This window comes from Pseudopodoces humilis, chromosome 1, assembly GCF_049639895.1.
Source record: "Pseudopodoces humilis isolate 2021_Gansu_Grassland_sample_001 chromosome 1, ASM4963989v1, whole genome shotgun sequence".
NCBI classification, from domain to species: domain Eukaryota; kingdom Metazoa; phylum Chordata; class Aves; order Passeriformes; family Paridae; genus Pseudopodoces; species Pseudopodoces humilis.
The window spans coordinates 99,035,505-99,062,578 of record NC_142200.1 but is presented as its reverse complement, the minus strand read 5'-3'; the positions used below and the strand labels follow the sequence as shown (position 1 = coordinate 99,062,578).

Sequence of the window (27,074 nt, the reverse complement as noted above, 5' to 3'; positions counted from 1 at the left end):
ACAGAGGACAGTAGTTTCCTTAACTACCAACTGAAAACTCTTCTTTAATACAAAACTGAAAAACCTTTGATGTTATTGGCAAAAGGATTCCTCTGTTAATAGTTGCTTTTATTACATCATTAAAATAATTTACAAAAAAGGTTATATATCATTATATCTTTACTGCAAAATGCAAAGAAATGCAAAGAACATTTCAAAAGCCAGAACAGCATTTGTTTTATTTCTGAAGAAACAGAATATTGACCAGCAAGGGAAGTGAAACACAGCATGAATTGGTAAATTAACTACATGTATTTACTACTCATTTGAGGAGAGATGCTGACAAAGGTCAGTCAAGATGCCAAAACACACCATTATCTTTTGCCAGTCTTCATGAACTGTAATCTAATATTTAATACAGTAAAGTATCCACCTCCAAGAAAGACAAAATAAGACAAATGGTGCCTAGAAAATTTATTTTTTTTTTTCAAGCTGATTTGGTACATTTGTGACAAGTATGCTCTTGGAAGAAGTAATGGTTGGACTTGATAATCATAAAGGTCTTTTCCAACCCAGGTGATTCTAGGATTCTATGTATGGTTTCTGAGTTTAAAAAGGAAAGGCGTTAGAACTGGGGAATTGCAGACCAAATCATTCAACTTCAAGCTCCATTCAATACTGGAAAAAATAATCACCATGAAAATACTCAGCAGATGGGTAACAGCAAGCATGTACCTCTTAAGAACAAATAGTGTACATGATCTCTTATCTTTCTACCAGGAAAAGGGCTGGAGGTGAGAGATACATGCCATCTAAATCAAGATATCAATAATCTAGATATATAAGTTTAATTCCTTAGACACTCTCTGGAGACACTGAGGGTGAAAGTACACAGTTACAGTGTCTTCTGAGACACTGGTAAATGAGTAAACCTGGCCAGATGAATTGTCATCACCTGTGTTTAAAGGAAAGGGTAGACAAGTGCCCTAGATGGGGAGCTTTACCACCCAGACATCAAGGCAGGTGAGATGACAGATCATGGTTTAACTCCAGCCAGCAGCCAAGCTCCACAAAGCCACTTGCTCACTCCACCACCAGTGGGATCAGAGGAACAATCAGAACAGGTAAAGATAGAAAATTTACAGGTTGAGATAAAGACAGTTTAATAGGGCAAGTAAAAGCCTTGCACACACACAAAAGGAAATTCTCTACTTCCCATGGGCAGACAGGTATTCAGCCACCTCCAGGGGAGCAGGGCCATGTAACAGTGACTTGGGAAGACAAATGCCAATATTCCAAAAGTTCCTTCCCTTCATCCTTCTTTACCCCACTTTATATACTGAGCTTAAGGTCATACAATCTGGAATGTCCCTTTGGTCAGTTGCAGTCACCTGTCCTGGTCATGTCTCCTCCCAGTCACCCATGCACCCCCAGTCTTCTCAATGTGGAAATATGAGAAGCAGGAAAGGCTTTGTGAAAGCCTTTCCTCAACAATTTAAAAAAATCTCTATATTATCAACCCTGTGTCAGCACAAATCTGAAACAGAGTCCCATACCAGTGACTGTAAAGAAAATTGTCTCTACCCGAGACAAGACCAGCACACCCTTCAACCAGTACAATGCCAAATCAAGATTTGACTTTCAGAAAGAAAATTCTCTGCTATCTTCATAAACTGACTAAAGAAACAAGGTCAAGATAAACCCAAAGCCATGTGCAGTACTGAGAGGGAAATCATATTCAGAGAATTGCTTCTTGGGATCTTCTAAAACAGAACATTTTAAGTGAGCTCCAGAGGAATCTGTTCAGCATGAAGCACTTATCAGTTTATTTTTACCTGGATGGCTGATGGAACTCAGATCTTACCTGCTCAGCTTTCTGAAGACTTCAAAAGCTATAACTTCCTGTGAAGCACATTCACAATGACCTGGCTACACTGGAGAAATGGTCTGATAAAAGAGGGTGAAATTCAGTACTGTCAAGGGGAAGGAATTATGTTTCATTACATAAATACAGGGCAGGGGACAAATAGGAAAGCAGGAATAGTTAGGGGTTATTCTAGATCACGAAGTAAAGATGAGTCAACAACATCATGCTGTTGCGAAAAAGGCAAGCATCATACAGGGGTGTACAAACAAGAGAGATGCCTGCAGGACACATGAAATAATCTTTTTGCTCTAGTTAGAGCTGGCAAGTCACAGCTGGAGCAGTGTCTGGTGTGGGGCCCCCACTGCACAGCCATCTGGAACACCTGAGAGCTTCCACAAGACAGCAACTGAAATTTTCACGGGAAACATGACAGACTGAACCAAGTGTGATCATGGACCTAAACAGAAAGGCTAGAGAAAAACAACTTCAAAACTGTTAAAAAAATGTAAAAGAACCTCACCACTACCACCAAAATAAATCCTAATCATCCCCCCAGAATCCATGCAAACTTCCTGGAAAGAGGAAAGAAATCCTTGTTCATGTCCATGATGAGAAATACTTGACTTAAATTGCAACAAAGGAAACTGTAGGAAAGAAAGAATAAACTTTTATAATGGTAGGGGTAGCAAAATGCTGAAACAAGCCATGGAAGGAGGCTGTGGAGTTTGTATCAGTCCAGTCTTTAGGAAGGAGATTTATTCTAGACTAGTTGATCCCACAGCTGATCGCTGGGGCTTCCTGATGGATGAGATCTCTCACAGACCCCTTCACCCACTAATACATGTCCCTTTCACCCACTATATTATGAAAGCTAAGAAACAGCTCACACTAGGGGTAAGTTTTCTATTAACTTGTTCCTCTGATTCTATTTACTTCAAACACACTGAGTTCAATTTTCCAACGAAATCTTCAGTGAGAAATTAGTACATTTTAAAGGGAAAGGTGATATCACTGAGAAATATTTATACTAATTCCCTTTCTTAGGAGTGAGTACGAGCCCTATGAGGGCAGAACTGGCACTAGTGCAAGCCACAGGAATGATGTCTGTGCCAACTGAAATGCTTGTGACGATAATTTCAAAGTAAAAATGCCCTTTAGAGATTTATTAGCCTAGAAATTCATCATAGCTACAAAGCTATTATGCAATTTCAATTAAAAAGAAAAGATACAAGGCAATTTTATTTCAGGTGTGTGTATCTGGAAACTCATTACACCAAGAAATCAGCAAGCCCTCAAAGGTTTAGTAGCTATAGACTTTTCATTTGCTTGTGCAAATTTTTGCTAACATAAAAATTGTGGATTTCAAAGCCTGGGAGTTTTTGCAGTGATATTGAAAGAAGCAGAATAAAATCTCTAAAGAGAGAAAACCAAAATTGACATTGTGTGCAACAGACAGAATGCTTCATGCTTCCCAAAGAAAATTAATCTCACAAACTAGAGCATGCTAGAAAATTGCACAGCAATTATAAAACCAGTGTCTTCCTTGAGCTTTTATTGTTTGATGCATAATTCATCACGCTACTTTTCACTTTGATAGAGTTATAAAGTTATCTACATTCATTCAAAGGAGCTACTTGCTAATGATCCATCATTAACGATTCTCTGTTCTTTCCTTGTGTAACTTCTACTTGGCTTCTGTGTCAATTAGGAGGGTGCAAAGCTTGCCAGTCAGGCTTCAGCAATCCCACGCTCCTACTGAACAACGCTCCAGGAAAGCAACCAGCAGAATGCTATGCAAATGCTAATTAAACACAACTGCCTTATGAGGAAACCATCCCTAGAGGCAGAGAGAGGTGAACTGCTTTAATTAAGGTCAAAAGCATTTGCATGTGGGTGAGTTACAGGAGCCTACAGCAGATGAAAACAGGCCTTTGCTGGGGTAGAAACAGGGTGATTGGTGAGAGTGTGTAAAGTGGTGGTCACCTGTGCCTCCTTGCTGTCAGCAGGACACTATACTCCATTCAAGCATGAAGTTAAGGGGGCATTTACTGTCACCTGGAAAAAGCAATGAAAGAACGAGTGGTAGCTGTAGTTCACCTTTGTCCTGTTAAATTAAAAGGAGTCTCTTTCTCTTTCTGCTATGATCACACTGCCAGTAAATCACATTTAAATTCTAAGCTAATATTTTATTATTATTATTATTATAATTATTTTGATTTTGACACATTGCTAAAATACATGCTGTGCATACCACATAACTTACAAGAATTAATACTAAAACAATTAATCAAAATTTTTATCAGTTGCAACCATAATGATAATTGTACCAAGACATCTTGAATACTTGAGCTGAGCGTTATCATTATAAATTCTTTTTCTTTGGGGCCTATCTATTATGGCACTCTAAGTTATATGACACTGAGCTATCAGTTAAAGACATACCAAACACATTAAAGCAAAAGAGAAAAATGAGATAAAACCACTGAAACAGGTCCAGAGGAAGGATCCTGCAAGAATGAGATGCCTTTGAACATTCACCCTTGAGCAGGTGAAATACACAGCAGTCTTTGGAATGTGTCTCTTGGGATTGCTGAGATTTGGGGCTGCAGAAGCAAAAAGTCAGTTTCACTCTACAAAGAGCAGAAATTAAAGTTGAGTTTGAACAATATTAAATGTGCAAACCATAGTATATGAAAGTGGTAAAGATAATAATCTTTGCTTTGTCCTGACAAATAGCAGTCCTGCAGCATTGTACAGCAGTCACTGGATAACACATTTTCTACGGTATACATTACAGCATATTGAAGCAATCTAATTCTCAAACTATGTAGACAAAATTGGGCCTGGGGACAGCCAAGCTCAGGAGAAAAGTCACAGTTATTTGTTATTATTCAAGTGGGACAAGGGGAAAAAAGGGAAAATTTGAGCTAATGGATGTGTATACATTCTGCTTGAAACATATCATCTACCTGTGCAAAAAAAAAGAGCAATGAGAAACATAGCACCACTTGTTAGTTAGTTCTACCCTAGCATACAATGTATTTTAAAGAGATGTAGGAATCACACGAAAATAAAGAGTATTTGGTTTGCATTGAAAGGTCTTGGCTACAGGGGCAGCTTCTGGCAGCTGCCAGAAATTTTCTGTGTCCAGTGAAGCCAATGCCAGCCAGCTCCAAGACAGACTCACTGCTGAACAAGGCTGAGCCAGACAGGAGCAGTGGTAGTAGCTCAGGGGCTACATATTTAAGAACGGAAAAAATCTGCAGAACAGTAACCAGAAGATAGAATCCATAATGTGTGAGAGAAATAGCTCTACAGATGCCAAGGTCACTGAGGAAAGAGGAGGAGGAAGTGGTCCAGGTATCAGAGCTGAGATTCCCCTGCAGCCTGTAGTGAAGACCATGGTGAGGCAGTTGTGCCCCTGCAGCCCATGGGGGTCCACAATGGAGCAGAGAATAATCTGCAGCCTCTGGAGGACCCCAAGCCAGAGCAGGTGGATGCCTGAAGGAGACTGTGACCCCACTGGAAACCCACACTGGAGCAGGCTCCTGGTGGAACCTGGGGACCGGTGGAAAGAGGAGTCCATGCCGGAGCAGGTTTGCTGGTGGGATCTGTGGCCCTCCAGACATCCACACCGTAGCAGACCATTTGAAGGGCTTAAAACTGTGGAAGGGACCCAGCTTGGAGCAGTTTATGAAGAACTACAGCTTTCAGGAAGGACTCAGGTTGGAGAAGTTCATAGAGGACTCTATCCTGTGAGAAGAGCCCCACACCAGAGCAGGGAAGAGTGTAAGCCCTCCCACAAAGAAGAAAGGAACAGTAGAAATTTGTGATGAACTGTTCACAACCCCCCATTCCCCACCCCCTGCACCACTGTTGGAGAGAAGGTAGAGAATCAGGAGCAAAGTTAAGGCCAGGAAGAAGGGAAGGGTAGGAAGAAGGTGTTCTTAAGATACAGTTTTATTTCTCATTATCCTACCGTGACTTGATTTGAAATAGATTAATTATTCCCCAAGTTGAGTTTGTTTTGCTCATGACACTGATTTTTCTGTGTCCTTATCTCAACCCCTTCCCCTAACCAGCAGAGGAGGTGAGTGCTAAAGCAGCTTTGGTGGGCAGCTGGTGTGCAGCCAGGGTCAACCCACCACACAAACCAAACATGTATGCCTCTTTCAATAACATGGTATTGCTACACAACAGTTTTGCAATTCCAATGAAATATCATCAACAGTTAAGAATGATGGCCCAGAGCCAACACATTTGCACGCAGATCCCTTATATGCTACAGGTCAAGTGTTTGGAGCACGCAATCAGCTGGTTATGAAACTGGCCTGAAGGAGATCAGCAGGAAAGAAGCAGTGATTTCTAAGGCAATGAAAAGGAAAAAAATACAAAATAAGTCCATGAGAGGGGCTTCATGGCTACTATGGAGAATATAGGGATGTTGGAAATGTGTGCAGTGATATAATATGAGGAGTAGACCAGGGCAACTGCATTTTGTGTATGGCTCCTTCCCATTGGTCCCAGCTGTGACTTCTGCCAATCTCTTGCTCCCGGCTGAGAAGATGGTGTGCCCAAGCACACGGCACAGCACTGCTTGGCTACACCACCAGGCTCCTTCCCTGTGATGAAACTCAAAGCAGAAAAGTACACAAGACAAAAAAGCTCATTATAAAGTTCTTGCTAGTATGAGTAGTGCACACAGGCTTCAAAGTTATCTCCAGAATTAATGACCTGCTTCATCTTAACTGGAAAATTCTCGTATTTTATTTTTTTTCTTACCATAGATCTGAAAGTTTAGGGACTTGGGGGACTTTCTGGGAATCTATAATTTAATTTAATTGCTGGGAAAAATATATACTTTTTTGCATTACATTAGAGCAGGTGATCTACCTTTTAAGAACATCTCTTAATAGATTGGGAAAAAAATAATTAAGGAAATAATATTCAAAGTCTTGCTCGTCCTTCCTTACTGCTGCTTCCACTTCCTCCCCCACTTAGAGCACAGTCACACAAAGTGTTCACTTGGCATCCAGCACAGCTGAGAGGGTGGAAAACTTTGGCAGGATTAGTAGGAATCAGTAACTGACACTGGAGAGGATGGACCAACTTACAAATGGCAATAAAAATGTAAACCTTGTTTGAGATGTCATAGAAACACACATATAAATCATCAATAAATACTAAACAGCAAAACTGGTAGGGCAGTAAATAGCATCAATACTAGAAATATCTACAAGCCACCTTTTCTCTTTTGGACAATTCTGACTTCTGTGGAAGAGGTATGAGGACAGTGCAACTGTACACAAGGCAGGAATTTAAAACAGAAGCATTGTGAGATGACTTGACAGGCAGAGTGTAAATATATATTTGTGATAGCCATGATGGGTGTTTAAAATGAGACCACTTTTAAACAAACTCTTAGTCATTCAAAGCATCCCCTACACAATTCTGAAAATCCTTTGCAAAGTACATTTATCAAAGTACTTTCTCTCACCTGAAGCTGCATGTAAAGAAATGCATTAAAAAACACTTAATGTATTTTCTATCAACCAACATCCTGGATATGATCAGTGTAAATACCACTCAACATTTCTATAACTCTTTACATTTTCAAACAGTCACAAAACTAACTGTACCTAATTAATATTGCATTACAGCTGGAGTAAAGGAAATAATTTGTCAGTCACTGGTTGCATATTTGAGAGTAATCCCACATAATGGTGCTATCTGAGTTACACAACTTTATGATAGGAGTCTTGGCACCCAAAAACTTTATAAAAAGTTGCAATATAGTGGTGTCTACTTCTTCCCACATGTACTGCCTTGCAGTGCTGAAAATTTGGCCCAATTTTTTGTATAGACTGACATGGTCCCACTCCTTCCTGAAACCCCCAAAGACCTCAAGAGAAGATTTGAAGAAAGACAGGAAGGAAGATGACCACTAAGAGTATCCAGAGGTAGCAATTTTAAAGAACCATAAATTCCCTAAGCAATAATCTGGATCTCCATTTCCTAAGGAAACAAGTTTATGTGTCTGTGCTGTCTTTCTAATCATGTTTGTCTGCCTTGTCCTCACCACACACAGTAACTTCTGAATCTGCCAATCTTGACAAAAGTGTAGAAATCCCAAGGCAAATAAAGTTCTTAACAGTGTTGTGAAAAATGGCAACTGCTGAAGGACAGGTGCCCAAAATACTGCCCTGATGACATTAAAAAAAAACAAAACCAAAGAATTCAAACCAAATTGCAATGTTTGGCTGCAAAAGGCTTACCAGTACAGAACAGACACAGCTCTGTCAGATGCATCTAGCACATACTGTACTCCTCTGGGGAGACAAGGCTTAAAGGACATGAGGATAGTTCAGGTCATAATGAGGATTATGTATAGAGTTTATCAAGAATATAAGTTTGAAGGAAAATTATATTTAGTTCCAGAATAAAAAGAGACTTCTTCTAAGTATCTTTTCTACAGCACTATGGAAGGAGAGTTCTAGGGGTTTTTCTATTGCTCTTGCAGAAAGGAGCTGAAGAAATACATGGCAAAACAAGTTTCTGGGAGAATCCCTGCAAAGCTCTAAAAGGAAAAATACTGCAGGCACAAGCCTAAACTACTGAAAATACAAGCTAAAAACATAATTTGTCTCAAGTCATAACCTAATCAATACTAAACGCAATACATAATCCCACCACAGGATGCTGGTTAACCACAGGTTGTGTACCTAATGCAGAAATTACAGAGTGAAGCTGAACTTGTACTACCCAGGAGGTCAGATCATAGTACAATCACAATGGTTATTTCTGAGCAAAAAAGCAGATGAATTTCTGAAATGCCCATAAGCAACACTGTTTCCATGCAACAGGTTAAAATGACCTGTCTGAATCTCCTGTGATACTTGGAAGTTCAAGCCACATACAGTTTTGTGCTGCATCTTTACTGTAAGCCCAAAGGCCTTAACTACTGTATTGTATGGAGAGTAATTAGTGACAAGTACACTTACATGCATGGAACAAGAAAAACCAAAATGCTACCTGAAATGAGCCTCTCGTAAGGACAGAGCATTGCCTGTTAGTAGTTGCAACACACTCACATGATCTGGAAGGTGAATCATGCCCCCAGCTGAACAGGAAGGCAAGCAGCTCCTGGAGGCTCTCCTACTGAGCCTGGTGAAAACTACTTCCAAGTCCCATGCCTTGTGGTTAGTGCGAGCCTGCATCTTGGAATAAGACACACCAGCCAGAAAGTGTCTGTATCTCCTCAGTATACCAATTTGTCCTTTCCTGTGTCCTGTCTCCTGCTATAAGTTAGATTCTTTGGCTCTTCAGAGACTCGAAAAGTAATCCTCTTGGCCAGCTGTGCATCATCAGAGTGAGAGCAGATGAGCTCTTCCTTGCAGATTAGCTTTTCCTTACTCTTTAGGCAACCAGCTGAAGCCCAGATACATGAAGCTGATAATTCAGGGATGCAAGACAATGCACACTGAAGGACATGCACAGCCTAATCCAAAGTCTGGGTATAATTTGTCTTGCTTACTAAAGGGGCACTTTTTTCAGGATAGGAAGCTTTAAGCTTTCTCCAAACAACTGGTGAAAATAACTAAAAAATTAAAAACATTTGGGCCTTCCATTTACACAAATTCAAAAGAATACTCAAAAATCTCTCCTAAGCAACTTTTGAAAATGCATTTCTTCTTCTCAAATGTCCTGACAAGGCTCACAAGCCTGATATTCCAGCTCCTAGGGAACATTTTTCTGTGGTCTGTCCTTTAAGTATATCTCTAGTTATTTCTGTACCTTTCTGTAAGCCTGGACATCAGAACACAGCATAGATTGTTTTGCAGAAGATAAATAATTTTTCTATGTACCTTTTTTATGCCTCTAAAGACCAGAACCACTCTTTTCAGTACACCTTGTAATGGGAATTTATGTTAAAATTATTCTTTTTGATGGCTCCCATCATGCTTTAAGTCTCTTTTCAAAACCAGAGGTATTTGTTCCACAGTCCTATTCTGGCATTCCTGTCTGATAGTATTAAACCCCACTGTAACATCTCCTTTGACAGCAATGGTTGGCAGTCAGAATAGAAAGTGAACTGGGTGGCAAATGGTTTGTGGCAGGAGCAGTCTACCAAATTACATTGCTTAAGTTCCCTAGCCTCACCACAACCCACTTGTATGTTAGTACAGGTTACTTATTCATTTATATAGGATGATTAATGTCTTACAACATCTATCTTAGCCCAGCAAGAGAAACTGAGAAATGAAAGCCTTCCTCGTTCCACCTGTAGCAGAACTGCTTTCAGCCACTTTTTAAGACTTTTACATTGATTAATCTTTCCTCAACAATCCCTTTTTATAGCCAAAGGTTTTACTCTCAGAAGGAGTATGTTATTTTTAAAAGGTAAAGATTAGACATATAGTGCTGCATAGATATTGCCACGCTCCTTTACTCTAAATGTCTTCAGATTGTTCCTCTGTGGCCACAATACACAGGCACATAAACCTCCACATTTGGAAAATTCAACAGTCAGTTGATACTTTCTTGCCTGGTTGGTGACCCACACAGAATAAGCGTCTTCAGAGTGAGTATTAAACAATGGGAAAAGCCATCAGTTGCAGCACAGCCAAGGAAATTCTGTTGGTTGAAATTCTTCAGCACAGATGAGAGCCAGGTAACTCTATGTTTGAGCACCATGGAAATATTTGGAACTCAATTTTTAAGCAAGACATGTATGATTAAGTAGGGCTGAGCACTGTGCACAGCCTGATCATTCTTCCAAAAGCTCTCCCACTCCACCCTCCATTTACTTCTGCTGTCCCCTGTGTAGCAGAATGAGGCCCCTTCTAGTGCACAGGGACTTTCCCTGGCAAAGGAAGATGGGAAGGGATTTGATACTTTGTTTTGGATTACTTGAAGAACTGCAAATTACATTTTTAGCTGTTTTTGGGTAAGGTGCCCAGACTCCTTGAGGCATAGGATACTAAAAATGCTGGCTGAGTTTTGAAAAGCTCTGTGAAATCTGGGATGATTCTTTGAGTGTCATACTCGAGACATCTTTAAAGGGGCCCAGTTTCCAGTAAAAGCTGAGGACATTTGAAAATCTTTCCCTTTCAGGATGCCTCAATTTGACCGTGCAGAGACATCTGGTATTCAAAGTAGACAAGAAGAGAGAGTATCCTTCCTTGAGCAGAGGAAAGTAAAATTCTAGACATATAACTACTTTCAGCCATTTCTTTTTTCTTTTTTTTTTTTTTCCCAATTTCATATTTAAAAGACATCTTCAGGTTAATCTTAAATTCTATAAAAGGAAGAAGTGGGCTTAAATCGGAGTCTGTAAATGGGGTTGGAGAGAGCACACTGCAGATTAGGCTGGATTTTCCATTGATTTGTAAGTGACAACTTGATCAATTCTGTCTCAGTGTGGAGGGCTGGGAACAGTTTTTCTTGCGTTCCATTGTCTGCTGCCAATCCTTGACATGTGATATTCAACTCATCTTCTTCCAAATATCAAAGCAGTATGGGCAGGAGAAACAACCATGTCAAACCAAATAGCCTTCAGTATGGTTTTTGGTTCTGCGGGTGTGCCAGTGCGAGCGTGTGAATGTCACTTAAGTATAGGCTGGTTCTCTATCAAAGTTCTTGTGGTTTCTAACATTTGCCAGCCTTTACTCCATCAGAAGGATTTCAGTTTTGTGCTCTACCCTACAGTGGGCAAAAGAGTCAGAAATCATCTCTCCTCCCCCGCAAAGACTAGAGTAGGATTAACAACCAGAAATTTAAGTCAGACACACCCATAAATAGGAATGAGGCAGAAGGTTAGGAAGCCATCCAAAGAATGGTCGCCTACCTCCTTACTAAACTAAATTGAACTAAAGTTTCTTTTTGCTTAGAAAGACAACTGCAGAGCTGGGGAATAAAAAGTAAAATCAAATTGAAACCAGCCATGCCTAACCAATATTCCACCTTAAATGAGAGCAGCTCAGTTTCATAAAATATTTCCCCATTCTCTTTTTTACCTTCTCCTAATACTTTGACTGTTTCCTTTAGTTGCCCTTTAAACTGCAAAGCAAAATGCTTTTACTGACATGGTTTGTAATTTTGAAGTCCAAATCTTAAGCAGCAGGTGCTCAGTTTTAATGGAATTTTTCCGTCACCAAATGTCTAAGATCATCAGTTGCACCTCCCTCCTACACAGCCCCTCACCTTTTATCCTCTGCCATTTGTTTTTGTGGGTTTTCATTTAATGTATTTCTTCTGCTTTCAGCAATCTGCTTTTTCACTGCAAATGCTTCAACCACTCTTCTTTATTTTACCTTATACAGTTGGCAAATGCTGTCTCTTAAACCCATATAAAATATGAAAGGCCTTGCTGCCTCTGGTCTTGCTATCTCTGACTTCATTTTCGGTAATGGCGTGTCTCCTTTACACTGCACAGGCAATTTGAAAGGGCCTTAGACTGATTGTAAATATTTGTGCCACAGGAACAATTAGATTTTAATTGCCAAAGGCCCTATGGCTTCTCTGCACACACACACACACACACACACACACACACACACACACACACACACAAGACCCACGAACCAAAAAAGAAAAACCCAACCCCAAAAACCAGCAAACCAAGAAACAAAAAGAACAACAAAATAAAAACCAACCCGAACTAATATAACAGTTGGGTTTAGTTCATGTAATTATTTTGAGCAAGTCTGTGTGTGGGCACATTTGTTCCATACTAAAAGGCTTTGTTTCCATTTAATTTTAATCTTTTTGGTTGATTTTCCTTTAGTCAATTTTCTCTTATAATTTCCCTTTTTTGAGGTCATGTAAATTTTTTTACTGGCCTAATCTTAACAAAAATCCAAGGAAAAAGCATCTATACTCAGGTTACAATAGCATATATAAAATAGCATATATAAAAGCATGGATTAAAAGTAGCTGTGCTAATGGCAGTTTGTTGAAAAAATGGGATTCACATACTACCATTGGAGTGATGCTGAAGTAAGTGAATGCCTGCTCTGCCATGGTGCAGGTAGATTGCTCCTGAATACAGTACAATTTAGCAAAGTCTAATCATCAGTCTAAACATCAGATTACACTTCCAGTATAAGGAAATGATTCCTTGTATCCAGAAATACCTTTCCAAAATCTGTGTTTTAGTTAGTCTTCCAATTGTATTTGTATTTGACCATTAAAGAACAGCTTCTTTTTTCGTTGCCTTTCTATTGCTTATCAGATACATATCGGTATATAGCTCTTGCTTAAAAGAAATTACATGCTGCAGAAATGACCAGAACATTATTTGCTAATAACTTTGACACCAATTTGACTGAAAACTCTGCCTTTTAAAATATGAATTTGCATTGCTCAGCAGTAAATCACAAGTAGGTTTCTCATAACTAAATTTTAACTGAGCTTTCCATTCTTAACAAGGCAGCCCAATTTCAGAAAACCATACCAGCCACTTCCTAATCCACAAAGCTCAGAGGCTATCTTCTACACTGAGCATGCAAAAATGTTTAATACTAACACAAATACCTTTCATAGATTATTCTGATTCTCAGGCTGATTTCTAAGCCAGCTGTTCTCAGACTGATTCAATGTGCAGATTTCATTTTAAACCAGAGTAATTCCCTAGTTACTTGCCCTATAACTAGATTTTACAGGTGTAGGGCCTGTTTGTAATGCTTGTTCATCTACTTGCAGGAAAAAAAAAAAATCATAAAATCAAATAATTTGTGTAGCTTTCTTGGGTTCTAATGTTTTCTTCCCACTTTCAGATACTATATCAACAGAAGAATGCCAGGAATTACTTCACGCTTCATATATGTACCTGTTAAATATTATATTCATTAATTTCAAAGCCAGATGCTATTTTTGTTTAAAGGAATCCTTGATGGTACACTTTTTAAACATACATACTATATATGTATTGCATTCCAGTAAGAATAACTGCTTGCAATGAGATACAAAGATTTAAATCTACCTTGATTATAGATCTATTACAGCTTTGTTCTTTCCCACATAAGTAGTGCAACTAACTTCCTGCTCCTCACAGAGCTTATTCTCTGTAGGGCAATTTTGATAAAGAAACAACACCAAATACAAAGGAAAATGATGAAAATATACAAAACTCATGAGAAGAAGCTAATCATCATCTAATAGTAAGGTCAACCATAGTACAGACTGTTGAGCTGGGAATTCAAGCAATTGGATTTTAACGAATCAAATCTGTGATCACAGGCAAATCATGTTCCATTGCCATACCTTTGTATTTCTTGTACAGTTGTGGTAGATTTGTCTATTTAGATTATTAAATGTTAGGAACTCCAGTCACTGCTTACTATTTGTTTATACAGTGACTGAAAGAATGGCCCCACTTTTTATTGGAGTGAAACACAAAGAACAATTTTCTGATATTCTGTCTCCCAGAGATGCTTCAGAAGAGTGTGAACCACTGTCCCAAGGTTATATCTGATAAATTGTGCATTACTCTGTGGTGGGAAAGATTTCTTTCTAATCCAAAATACATCTGTCTTGCCGTGCAGCAAGTGATGGTTTCTGGGCAGAGAGCATACTAATTGCAGGATTAAACTTTTAGCTAACTCTTGGGTGGAAACAGTTTCCCATAACATGGTAGAAAACACATGTTAGCCTCTGTCTGCAGACTCTTGAACATCACAGCCCTGATCTTGACTGGGATATTTAGGTACTCTGTTGAACTATGTGCAATATAATGCAATTAAAATTAAATAATAACTAGCTATCAAAAAGTATTATTGAGATTTTAGTGGCTCCAGTAGTGCTTAGCCTGGCTTAGTTACTCTTTGAAGGCAGAAACAATTGTGCTGAATGTAATGAATTCTGCACCTCCTTCAATTAAGTAGCACACAAACTTAGAGCCGAAAAATTAACTGTGATTTCTGCTAAGCATTTTAGGATAATTTTCACTTTACAAAGACACAGAGATTTGAAACTTTTAAAGTCTAAAGTGTATCTTTGCACATGATATTTTTCTGTAATTATTTCTCATTTCTGTGGATGTGCACATTATATCCTATTCTCAAAGGTGAATGACTGACACTGCTGATACGACACAGACCCCATTGGCAAGCTTCTAGAAACAGCTGGACCCCAACATCTTTTCTTCCCATGGGTACATAGAGCAGGCAGATATCAGACTGCCAAACACAAATGTGGAGTAAATATTTCAGAAATTATTCTGTGTACATCTAATCTTCTTATGGCTCTCCAGTCAAAAGACATCTTGTTAACAAAATACTAAAATTTCCATATTGTTAAAATGTACTGAAAATGCTGGAGGCAAACACACTTTTCAAGAAAAGCGAGATTGTTTGATGAAATTACTTGTTGTTTCAATCTAATTTTTATGGTTGTGGTTGAAGTGCCAACACAAACAGTACCATTCAATCAAGAATTCTCCATTTTGCAATCCCTATGTCAGAAAGCATTAGTAAACCTAAGAGCAAAGTAAACTGGGTGAAGGGGATGAATGGAGTAGGATGAGGGGTGGAGTGGGTTGTTGCAAGAAATGTTCTTTATGCTCAGGAAATCACAAAAATGGATTTGTGTTTGGGAAAACACAACTCTTCTAGAGAACAGGATTAAGGATTCTAGAGGAGAAGGTAATGACTCCCATCCTTATCTTCTAATCCCAACACCTTCTAATTCCTCTCTGCCCTTATCCTAAGGTGGCCTAACCAATTACCTGTTACCACAGAGAGGTCTGCCTTTCCAGCTAAGTCATTTCCATATTTCTCTGCTTGGCACTACTCTTTGGCCTCATTTGCCAGCTATAACCACATGTGGACAAACTTCTCCCTTTCACAGAGACCATAAGAGCTATCATAAAAGCAGAAAAACATTCATAGTGTCTCAGTACACAAGACAAGTATCTGAAAATGCTTAAAAGTAGATGCCCTTGAAGGCATCTGAGAATACAGGAGAAACGTCAAATATTTCCCCATGAAAGTTTTACAGCTTCTAGCAATTCACCATCTAGCTCCAGTATCCCACCCTCTTCTTATGCATACTGCCCCATTCTTCCCAAATCCCTCTCCCTAGTCTCCTATTAACCTACGCCTACATCCTGAGATTAATCAGCACAGGGAACTTAATACACCATGAGATAATCTATCCCATAGAGCTCAATTATTCATCAACTTTTAATGCTCTTTTTTGTTCCCAAAGCCCACAAGTCCCCACAGCATTTTCCACTGAAGCCTAAACCTTATTTTCACTTGCTCCTTTTCTCACTCCTTCTCCAAAACCTTCTACTGACCTTAAATATAAAATAGTCTAAATGTATCATACTCCTCACTATTTATATTTTTCCATTTTATTCATTATTCAATGTAGTCCCTCACCAATTTCTTCCATAAAGCTGACCAGTTGCACATTGTACAGTAAAAGCAATGACTGAGACAGAAAGATTAGCAAGTGTTTCTGACTAAATTGATCATATTTGTTGAATTCTTCTGGATTTCTTAGATCTCTGCACCTGGGATTTATCCTTAATGATAAGCCAAGCAACCCCACTTTGCAGCAACATGTTTTAAGCAGGTGTGGGAAAATTCAGCAAAGCACTAATGACTCCTGAAAGTGCTGACAGAACCTCAAATCATGATGAAAGAAGTAATGCCAATTTAATACATAGAATTTTTTGTAATTTCTGTCTGGGTCATCCAGTCTTCATTAGAGGCTGACCACAAACCAAACAGAAACAGAATCAGATCAGAATCAGATCAAGACATCAGATACAGTGGACTTGTTTCATTTTACATTATTTAGAACTTTCAGGGAAACTATATCATTTATGTAAATGCAACAGCAGTCTTAGGATATCACAGACTTCTATATCAGATATGAGAAACAGCCTTTATTGTCAGAGAAATCCAAATCCTGTTTCCTTGAGTGACTCAAAGGAAGGACATGGCCAGTGCATCTTCATTCACTCTCCTAGGTCAACCAAGAGGAGTAGACACTAATGTTAAAAGTCTATATACTCAGCTTGATGAGCATGGCCCTGCAACAGGAAAATCCAGGAGAGCAAATGCTTCCTCTCCATCTTTATTCTCAACCAACTTTGACTCATAACATGAGTAGAGAGAAATAAGACCACAGTTTTCACAAATGACTATGTAGGAACTCAGGATGCTTTTACTATTAGATCTGAGCTGCTTGTGGTAGCCCTAATTGAAATAAAGTGCACTCTCTGAAGCTCAGTCCTTAATATAGCTTCAGCTGGGAAATCAAAAAACCAAATCACTTATCAGCTTTTAAAGGTTTGTCCCAATTAGCACTTCTGTGCTCTAACTGATCTCTTTTATAAAAACTTATTAATCCTTTTGAAAATATTATACAATATCAGTACAAATTCTATTAAAATAACTGTTCTGCCTGGTTTAGAGACACAGACATGTATGTTCTACATACGAGGAGAACGCATCTAATTTATATGGCTTACTTCCCATGACATGTGGAAACTGCTGTTGAAATCTATGGCAAACAACAGCATGCAAATAATCCTTACATCTGCATACAAGCAGACCCACAAGTTTCACAGAAGTTGCTCACATTGGATGGTTTTAGACTGAGAAAGATATAAAGGAATATCCTGATTTTTTTTCATTATTTTTATTGACAGCAGCGATGATTTCCTTAATCGCACTTATACTAAGTTATATTTTACATCAACAAGTTATTAATGGGGTTCAGATCTGAGTTTTAAAATTAAGCTTCAACTCTCAATATCCACCACATTTAGAGACCATAAATAGTGATGCTTTGAAATAAAAGATTTAGAACCAGATTCAAGAAATATTTAGTCTTTTAAGCATAGTGTAAAATCAATTTAAAAGATTGTAAAAAATAACTTAGGAACCAACATATTTTGGTAAATCTGGGCTTTCAGATTTTCTAAGCACAGAAATAAGGTCCCTTTCTAAGAGGCTACAAGCTGATAATGTCAGGAAAGTAAATCACTGATGACTTAAAAATCCTTTATTTGTATTCTGGATAAAAATGTTAATGAAGACATAGAAATAATGTGCTATTTTCATTACAAACTAGTACCAAGTTGAAAATAACCTTTCAGGGAGAAACTGCAGTTAAAAGGAAGTTCTTAAGAAAGGAAGGAAAAAGAAGGGAGAAAAGAGAAAGCAACTGTAAATGTGGAAAAATAATGGAAGAAAATGCTATTGTGATTTAGGAAAAGTGCATACATTCATCCACATCTGAATCCTCATCCAGATACATCAAAATCAATGGCAATAATAGTAACATGACAAGGTGGAAAAATTCCTTGACTGCACTACAGCACTGTAGCATAGGCATGGGAATACATTGAAATGTATTCTTTCCAAGATTTGGAAATTTTAAGTTAAGCTGTAGAAACAGTGAAGGTCTGAGGTTTATTAGCAGACTGATCTATAAGGTGTGGTGTTTCCCTTAAGTGCAAATCAAATATTGCCTGTGATATAGGAATAAGTTCTTTAGAACTGTTAAAACAGAGGGGAAAAAAGATGAAAAACTCTACAGAGTTGCAATACATTGGGCATAAGAATGAATACATGTAAAAACCCCACTACTTGTCATGTGATGAATTCTGTATAAGCACTTGATCTTACACTCCAGTATTACAGTGAGTAATTTACATTAATTAGTGGTGTAAAGAGTTTAAAGAAGAAATAAAATCCATACCAGAATATATAGATTTACATTTCAGCTAGTTACATGCAGATAAGCATCCTACTTATATACACAGATGTACTGGTATTATTTAGATGCATGCACAGTTGCACTTACACTGAGATGACTACAAGATATAGATAGATAGATAGATAGATAGATAGATAGATAGATAGATAGATAGATAGATAGACACAGAACAAACATACAGTCACTTCTATCTCTAAGACACTGAGATTCTCAGGTGCTTACTGTCCACATGGAGGATACTATTAGCAACAGGAGGTGCACTGCTCACCTCAGTTCAGATTGCTACCTTCTCAAAAAAGTTTGATCCTTATTGAATAACATCTTTGACATTCCCAGTACAAATCTGATGGGAAGCAGCCACTGGATAGAGACTAAATAAAATAGACTAAATAAAAATGGATTTCTAGATCTAGATACTAAATAAAAATAAAATTCTACCACTTGCACTCATTTGCTATACTGCTTTACATGAAGTAGTTACTCTGTGTAGTTGTGATCCACCTAACCATTTCAGCATGTGCTTAAATAACCCAGCCTCCTGAGCTGCAATGAGTGATGATGCTATTTGCTGACTTAACTCTTAGGTAATTGTGAAGATCTCTGTAACACTAGCATGGAGAGAGGAAGTTTTTAGAACAGCTACAGCATACAGCATTGGTCATACCAATATGACCAATAAACTTTCCTTAGAACAACAGTTAACTTTTCCTATGATCCACACCAATCTGCCTGGCTGCAACAGGCTTGAGAACTTTATACTTAGTGCACACCTTCACTTCATGATGTGTGTCCTACTCAGCTCTAATCTCCATATTGTCCACAGTCTGGATAGGCATGCCATTGTCTCATGTGCACTGGTGTATCCTGTTTTCTTTCCAAAACTAACTAGGGCAGGTGAGAGCAAGGGACAATGAGAGTGCAGACCACAGAGAGTGGGGATGTTTAGCCAGCCACATCTGTGAGCTGGGAATGTCCCTGGGTTCTGGGTTGCAGAGAACAGACTCTTAGAGATCTTAGAGACATAAAGAGCAGAAGGAGCAGTGATAAACCAGAGCCTGGAACATACTCCTCCTCTGCAGAGAGGAAAGAATGACTTAATGATGAGTAGGTATTCAAGGACAAGAAATTCATTTATTGTGACCTTAGGGAAATTGCTCTTTGTCCCTGTGAAATGGGGATAACAGTTCTTAAGTGGTTCCCAAGATGAGGTTTATGATTATATCCATTGCTTTGATAAAATGATAATAGATCCATTAAAGTATCTTAGGCAAAATGGACCTGTATTTTCCAATTAAGTTTATGCAAAAAAAAAAAGGTTAACATTGGTACTATTGAAAAGCCAAACTTAATTTAAAATTTTGTATGAGTTAATTTCTAATTGTGACAAAAATGAAATAGACTGCTATGATTACTAAGGGCATACTGCAATACCAGAATGGACACTTCCTTGTTTATTTCAAAGAGAAAAGCAAGGTCACTTTGAGCATTTATGCCCAGGCATTAGCCTTCTCCTGTGGAGAAAAAGTTCTAAGAAAAAACAGAACTTTATCACCAATACTGACTGAAAGTTCCAAATTATTTAGGGACAAGTGAAACTGCTATCTTTTTGATGCACATACCTAGTCAGGAATGTGTCTACTACCTGCCTACTAGATCAGAACAGAGTCCTTGGAGTGATTTTATGCAAGTAGCTTACAACTGCTTTCAGATGGATATGATTTAATAACTTGGAGAAAGAGCTTTTAGCAATTCAGATCTCAATGGCCATATTTTTGTCATACATGAAAATGATCTAATCATCATGTTTCAATTAACACTTCCTAGAGCACAACTTACCATCCTTGTCTCAGTTTCCTCTCAACATACAGATGACAGATTCTGAAAAGGATCAAGTATTATGAAGTCTTCCAAAGGATACCTTATACAAAGGATGAGATACTGAAAGTGAAGAAAATAAACCTTCATTTAAGCACACATTAAGTGTGCCTTTAAGGCATTAATAGCAAATGCTAAAACAGCAACAGGAAACTTTTCCAAACTGTTTTTGTTTAGCTTTTCTAATTCTGTATACTGCCCCAAGGAATTTGAACATCCATTGAAACCAAGGATCTTCCTTTACACAAGGAGACATAAAACATAATCCCATCATCTTTAAGGCAAGTAACTTCCAGGAGATTAACTAGAGTGATTTATTTGCAACAGGTTTGCTGCAATAATAACTTTTCAGTACAAGTACACAATGTTTGTCTTTCACAAAACAGATCAACTTCATTTTCTATCAGAGGGCCACCAATCCTTTTGCCAGGATTTCATAAAATTAATAAATATACTTCCTAATCCTTACTGCTTTTACTGACAAATGTAATAGACTACAGGATGCAAAACTCTGCAAGCCTACTGGGATTCATTTTCTTTTTTTTCCCTTGACAAGCTTTACAGAGTAGCACTTCTGAGACATGCTCATGTGCTATAAACCTAATCCTTAGCAATTTCCTCTTTTCCCAAATAACCCAAATATTTTATCAATAGTGAAGTATTTCCTTTATCAGACAACACTTGTTTGTTTTGGGTTCTTTTCCCTCTGTGAGTTCTTCTCAAGGAAATATACTTTGAAACAATTGGATGTTCTCTCTTTCAAAAGATACACTCCTAAGGAAACATGGAAAACTTAAGTAAAAAGAAGGTGCTCTACACTTTAAAGAGAACTGAAAGGAACTGAGAGAGAGAACGGAGGCCAAACCTGATGGGACCTACAACCGAGAGAGTTTTTCTAACCCTCTCACAGCAGGCATTTCAGTGTCACTTTTTATGCTTTTATCTCTTTAAAAGATTTCCCTTTTTCTGTCATTGAAAATCACACATAGATTGATTTTTCAGCATTGATGAGTCAGCGAGGTCACATAGGCTCCTAATATTTTCTGTTCCTAGTCATCCCTAAAATCCGGATGATGCTCACCACTCCATCTGTAACAGAAGGTGTTGCCCTACTCATAGAACAACCACACTTACATGCCTGTCTTCTGCAGCTAGGCCTGCACCTCTGCCTCTGTGCCATCCTTTCCCTCCTGTAATTTTAGTTGGCAAGTGTGTTACACCTGCACACACACAGGCCTACAGTGATGTGATGTCAAGTAGTCTTGTGGAAACAATGCCAACACAATGGAAATCAAAGTAAACTATTGATTCATCTGTTAAAAAACTCTTTTTTTGCTACAGAAAGAGCAGTCTGAAATACAGCTCTTCAGGAAAATGCACACTGGTTCTTATCAACGTCCTGCTACCCCACATAATGGCTCTAGTCACAACTTAATCTTATCCTTCTGCTGCTGAGAGACACCCTTGATTTGCCTGGGAAGTGGGGAATAGGGCATTGTAAGCACAAATACTCCATTATTCTGAAAGGACCAATAAAGGGATAAACACAAATCTTGGCTGAAATAACTGTAACAAAAAACAGTTGAGTATGTTTTTTGACAGTTGGTTACCTTCAGGAAGACCTTAGATACTCTAAAACTCCCTCTTCATCAAGAAGAAAGACTGCTCAAAATTTCCTTAAACTGACAAGCAACACTTAAGAAATTAATCTAATTGAAACAATTTTCATTTTGCTACACATCCAGCTCCAAATTAAATATTACAGGAGCACTGAAAATCTGAAGAAAATGCCCCATGAGGCATAGAAAACAATTAGTGGGCAAAAAAGGAGATGTATTCAGTGCACCCCTCACCCTAGAAGTCCAAGCCAATTACAGTAGAAATAGTCAGTGATTCAGCACAAAGGTTCCTTGGCAGACTAGTGAGGAAAAGGCACAACTCCAGCTGGGTCACTCAGAGAAAAAAAAAGTGCAATAGTGCATCATAAGGGCAGGATTTGAGTTTGCAGCCCTTAAAAATGGGACATTTAATTCAATTCAATTCATATAATTTCTAAGAAGACCTTCTTCATTTATATTTGGTCTCAAAATATAAACCTAAGAGTAATTTGTTATCACAGGGTCAAAAAATCATGCAACCATCAAGGGTCTATTCCATAGCTTAACTCAAGGAATGATGCATTTCTGGAGGGGCATACTCTGGTAGTTCTGGGAAGAACAGAGTGCAACCCATAATTTAACCATTAGGAACTCTGTCATCCTTTTTCCTGAAAAAAAAGAGGGCCAGAAAGAGGAGCTTCAAGTAGTTGCTCTGAAGACGTGTTGAAGGAGTTTTGATTTTAACTGATGACAGAAATAATCAGAAAAGGAAGCTTGGGATTGTTTGGGGTTTCTTTTTTTTTTTTCCTTTTTTTTTTTCTGACAAGGGAGCCAAAATTTTGGTCATTGTCAGAGACAATATGAGATGCAGACCTTCTATCTGCCATAGGCTGAGAACTCCAGTTCTTGAGTATGCATGAAACATTTGTAAAATTAATCCTGGAATAGCTATACATTAGAAAAATTAAAATGAAGAAGATAAAATTGAGGAAGGAATCACAAAAAGTGAAAGAGTACACAGCTATGGAGGCAAAAAAAAAAAAAAAAAAGGGAGGAAAACATAAAAAATGTTTGTTGGGCCCTAAATGTCTAGGACTCAAAATACTAGAGAGAGCAGGAGGAGAGGAGAGTTTGAAGTTAAAAGTGATGAAAAGGTGACTGAAATGCTTACCATTGAGATTCAGAAAAAACGCTGGAGCAAGAAGATGGGAGCTATGAAACAGAGTCATCACCTGCAGCTGAGGAAATTCTTATGATCACAAGAATTTTTCATAATGTGCTCAGCCAACTGTGGTTGACTCGTAGAATAATGCAGTTAGGAACAGGAGTGAAATAACTGAGCTAAGGGACGGTGTGGTAGAGGCCAACATCTGATTTGACAAAAGACAGCAGAAAGAAAACAGAAAAAATATGAATGGATTGTGTCTGATAAAAGTCAACTGCATGGGCTTAAGTTTCACACAGAAAGAAAAGGAAAGCAACTTCAAGATACAGTCTCAACTTCTGCAGTTGTTCAGAAAGTGCTTTTAGCAATGAATTTATCTTGAAGATAAAGCTGCAGACAGAAAATAAGTATTTATCTTTTAGGAACGTTTTAAAAGAATATGTATGTATGATCTTATTTTTCCTAAAAATAAAAATATAAAGTTAAAATAAAAGCTTTTACTGTTTAAAAATATACCCCAAACAAACTCCATGTCTTCCTACCCTTCTAATAATAGAACCACAAATACCACAATACAAATACGGTTCTTGTTAAACTATTGTCCTTACAGTGATACCAATGGTTCCAGAAGTGTGAGGTTCATAAATTTTACAGTACAGCTGGAAAAGTATGTGCATGTGTTACTATTCCACAGCACTCACATAAAACATTTAGAACATAACTATTTTAAGGTGATACTGTCAATATTTAAATAATGCTAGACCTCCTATTTTTTTCAATACTACTGTGTCAGATAACACTTAGCAATTTTATAACTAAAAGAAAACAAGGGTTTTATTTCCTACTGCTCCAACATGGACTGTTTGCAGGTTTCACAAAAGTTTTCAGATGAGGCTGTGGAATCTTCATCCTTGAGGTTTTCAAGGCTCAACAAAGTCCAAAGAACCTGGTCTGAATTCAGCACTTAGCCTGCTCTGTCCAGCAGGATTCTGGAATGCAGGACATCCATTATGAACAATTTCGGTATTTATCTCCAGGCAGACCATATGGGTAATAGACCCCGGGTCAAGCATGGTGTTCATGACTCACTTGAGCAAGTAAGATTAAAGAACATGCAGAGGTAAACTAGGTATTTGAATACCTTCATTTGATGAGGTAATGAGAGTGATAAACTCAGTATCTGACACAAGGAAAAGGGGTAAAATCTGACAAAGAAATAACAGGAGGATCACAAGCAGTCTCCATCAATGTTGTCTTCTGTATTGCTCTGTACTGAACTTGTGTACCACATAAAAGATCTAAAATATGGTGTTACATCACTTTTAATAAGATTCAGTTCTACCTGTGTCATGGTCCTGGCCAGGACAGAGTTAATTTTTGCAGTAGCCTGGAGGGGGCATGGCTATGACCTGGAGGTTATTCTGTTCCACCTCAGGCCATTGCCAGGGGCAGGGGAAAGGGACTCTGTCTCAGGGAGAAGGGTTTCCTTCTTTGAGAGAATGTGGCAGAAGGAGCTGTCTGGTGTTGTCTGTTATTGAGGGTATTTTCCATGGAAATAATTTCTTTCTTTATACCCTCATTAGCATTAGCATTGTTGCTGTTAATGTTTGTTTTCCTACCTCATTGCTGTTTTCAGTCAATTGTTCTAAATCTCAATCTGTGATTTTTACCTTTTGTGCCTCAAATTGGAAGGAAAAGAGCATGGCTTTAGTGGGACTACCATTCCTACACCACAACAACCTGCAATGTATGAGATTAACTGACTAGGCTTTAAATTGATTTTTTTCAATCAAATAAGGCTCTTCCTGCTTTCAGTGCAGGAAAATGTGAAATATGGCTTAAGGTTTTCCAAGGTGTCATGCAAAGCTGTTATCTTGAATCTCAAAAGGCTTATGGGGCCTGCAATCCTGTCCCTTTTGCATGGGGGAAATCAGAGGGAGTGAAGAATCTTGTTAGCAGTAAACTGTGATTCTGAGGACCTCCTGGATGTCCCTGTCTCATGGTTGAGGCCTGTTCCAACAGACTTGGTTCCAATCAGATCAGTAAGCAGTGACTAAAAAACAATATACTTCTTAGACGTACCTCAACCACGGCATGCAAAAACCACTTCTCAAAAACTCACATTGTTTTAAATATACCAAATACTTGAAAACCTGAGAAAACAGAAACATGTAAGCCTTAAAAAAAGACAATTTTTCAGATTTTCTCTCTGCCAATGGATATACATTGCCCCTGCAATATGCCATAAACATGCAACTTTCAATTGGAAGAACAATTTTCAGCCACCTCTTTCATAAAAACCCATCAATCATTTGTAATGTTTTTGACCGATAAATAATAGAGCTGCTTCACTGAGCTATTTAAGTCATATTATTTACAGCTGGAAAAAAATGAGGAACAGCCTAGGGAGGCCAAAAATATGATACATTCATGCAAACTAAATTAGATTTGTATTTTTTTGCCATTAGTTTGAGAAGATAAAGGATAACCTTTTCAAGTTTTACTTTGCTTGGCATTGCATTTATATTTTCAAATGAAAGATCTTGAACACAGAACTTCTCGAGTGTTAATAAGTTTCAGTGCTATTGCTGATCTGCTGAGACTAAATCCAGATGGAACTACTGAAGTATTGCTGCATTTGGAATGTCTATACAGAGTCTTTTAAAACAGCATTCAGTTGCACTTAACTTTTTTTTAATCATGCGGTGTCAAATTATACACCACTGTGCAAAAACTTGTTAAGCAGACCCTTGAGAAAGCATCTTTTCAGTTTTTGGGGTGCTTTTGTTTTGTTCTAATTTGTTTTCGTTTGTTTGTTGGTTTTTTTGGTAAGGTAAATATGCAGCTCTGACATTTTCCTCTACAGTCTCACTGCTGTCCTCCTGTACTGTGTACTGTATAATGACAGTACACAGACGTGGAGAGGAGCTGGCAGCAAGGACTAGGCAAAAGACCATTCTTCATGTTGGCCTTGCGCATACAGCTCTTCTCAGAGAGCACAAGGCAGAGAGATATTTCAGCTACCTGTTTGTACAACTATAATTTGTTTTCAAATCCTGTATTTTGACCTGAGACTTACATTGGACTAAATCTGGCCACTGTATAGCATGTCTCAGCAAAGCTTCCCCACTGGCAGTGGAGTCCTTCTAATGAACAAACAGGGCTACTCTCCAGTAGCAGTCAATTCCTATGCTGCAATGCTTCCAGAATCACCACCAAGGGGTTTGGGAAGAAGAAAAGTTAAATAAGGGAAGCATAGTGTATCCATTGTATTCTGAACTTCCTGCCATTTTCCATCACTTTCACATTAAAAAATGGAACATTTGAAGGCATCTTCAGGGTACATACTTAATTTGAGTTATTGCTATTGTTTTTAAACTAGACAGAGGCTCAGCTAAACCAAGAAGTGCACAGACAATTGGAAGAAAACTGTGCTTAATCCAAAGAGTTTACAGACTGAGCTTACATTACTGAATTGCACGGCAGTAGAGTCTCAAAAATATGACAAGAGATATAAAAATACCCATATTAAAATGAAAGGTGAAAAAATTCTCAGCTATTCTGCATAATCCAAGATCTATGTTAAACTCCTTGCAGACAGAACCTACTCTTTTGCACCTCACACTGCTCCTTAAAAGACAGTTTTATGGGAGAAGTATATATTGCCAAATCACCCATGAGGTAATCTCTTCTGTACTCTTTACCTTCACTACCAGAAGCAACTCAGGAGTTTCTCAGAAAACTAATCTTCAGTGAGGAACTAAAATAGTCATAATAAGAGCTGCAAGCATTTGTTGTATGCTGAATTGTACTATTTCAAAGCTTCTTCATGATCTTTATCAATTTTTGCTCC

At 38.2% G+C, this 27,074-nt stretch overlaps 1 protein-coding gene across 3 annotated transcripts in view; it reads right to left on the bottom strand.

Moving 5' to 3' along the window:
• SUGCT (succinyl-CoA:glutarate-CoA transferase) overlaps positions 1-27,074 on the bottom strand; it is a 317,421-nt gene that overhangs the window by 1,189 nt on the left and 289,158 nt on the right. Inside the window, exon 14 of one of the 3 annotated variants that reach the window (XM_014258688.2) lies at positions 3,835-3,901. The exons of the other annotated variants lie outside the window; for them this stretch is intronic. Within the exon in view, the coding sequence (XP_014114163.2) occupies positions 3,846-3,901 (56 nt within the window). The 3' untranslated portion in view covers positions 3,835-3,845. Of the gene's footprint in view, positions 1-3,834; positions 3,902-27,074 lie in introns of those variants that run through there. 3 annotated transcript variants of the gene reach the window in all.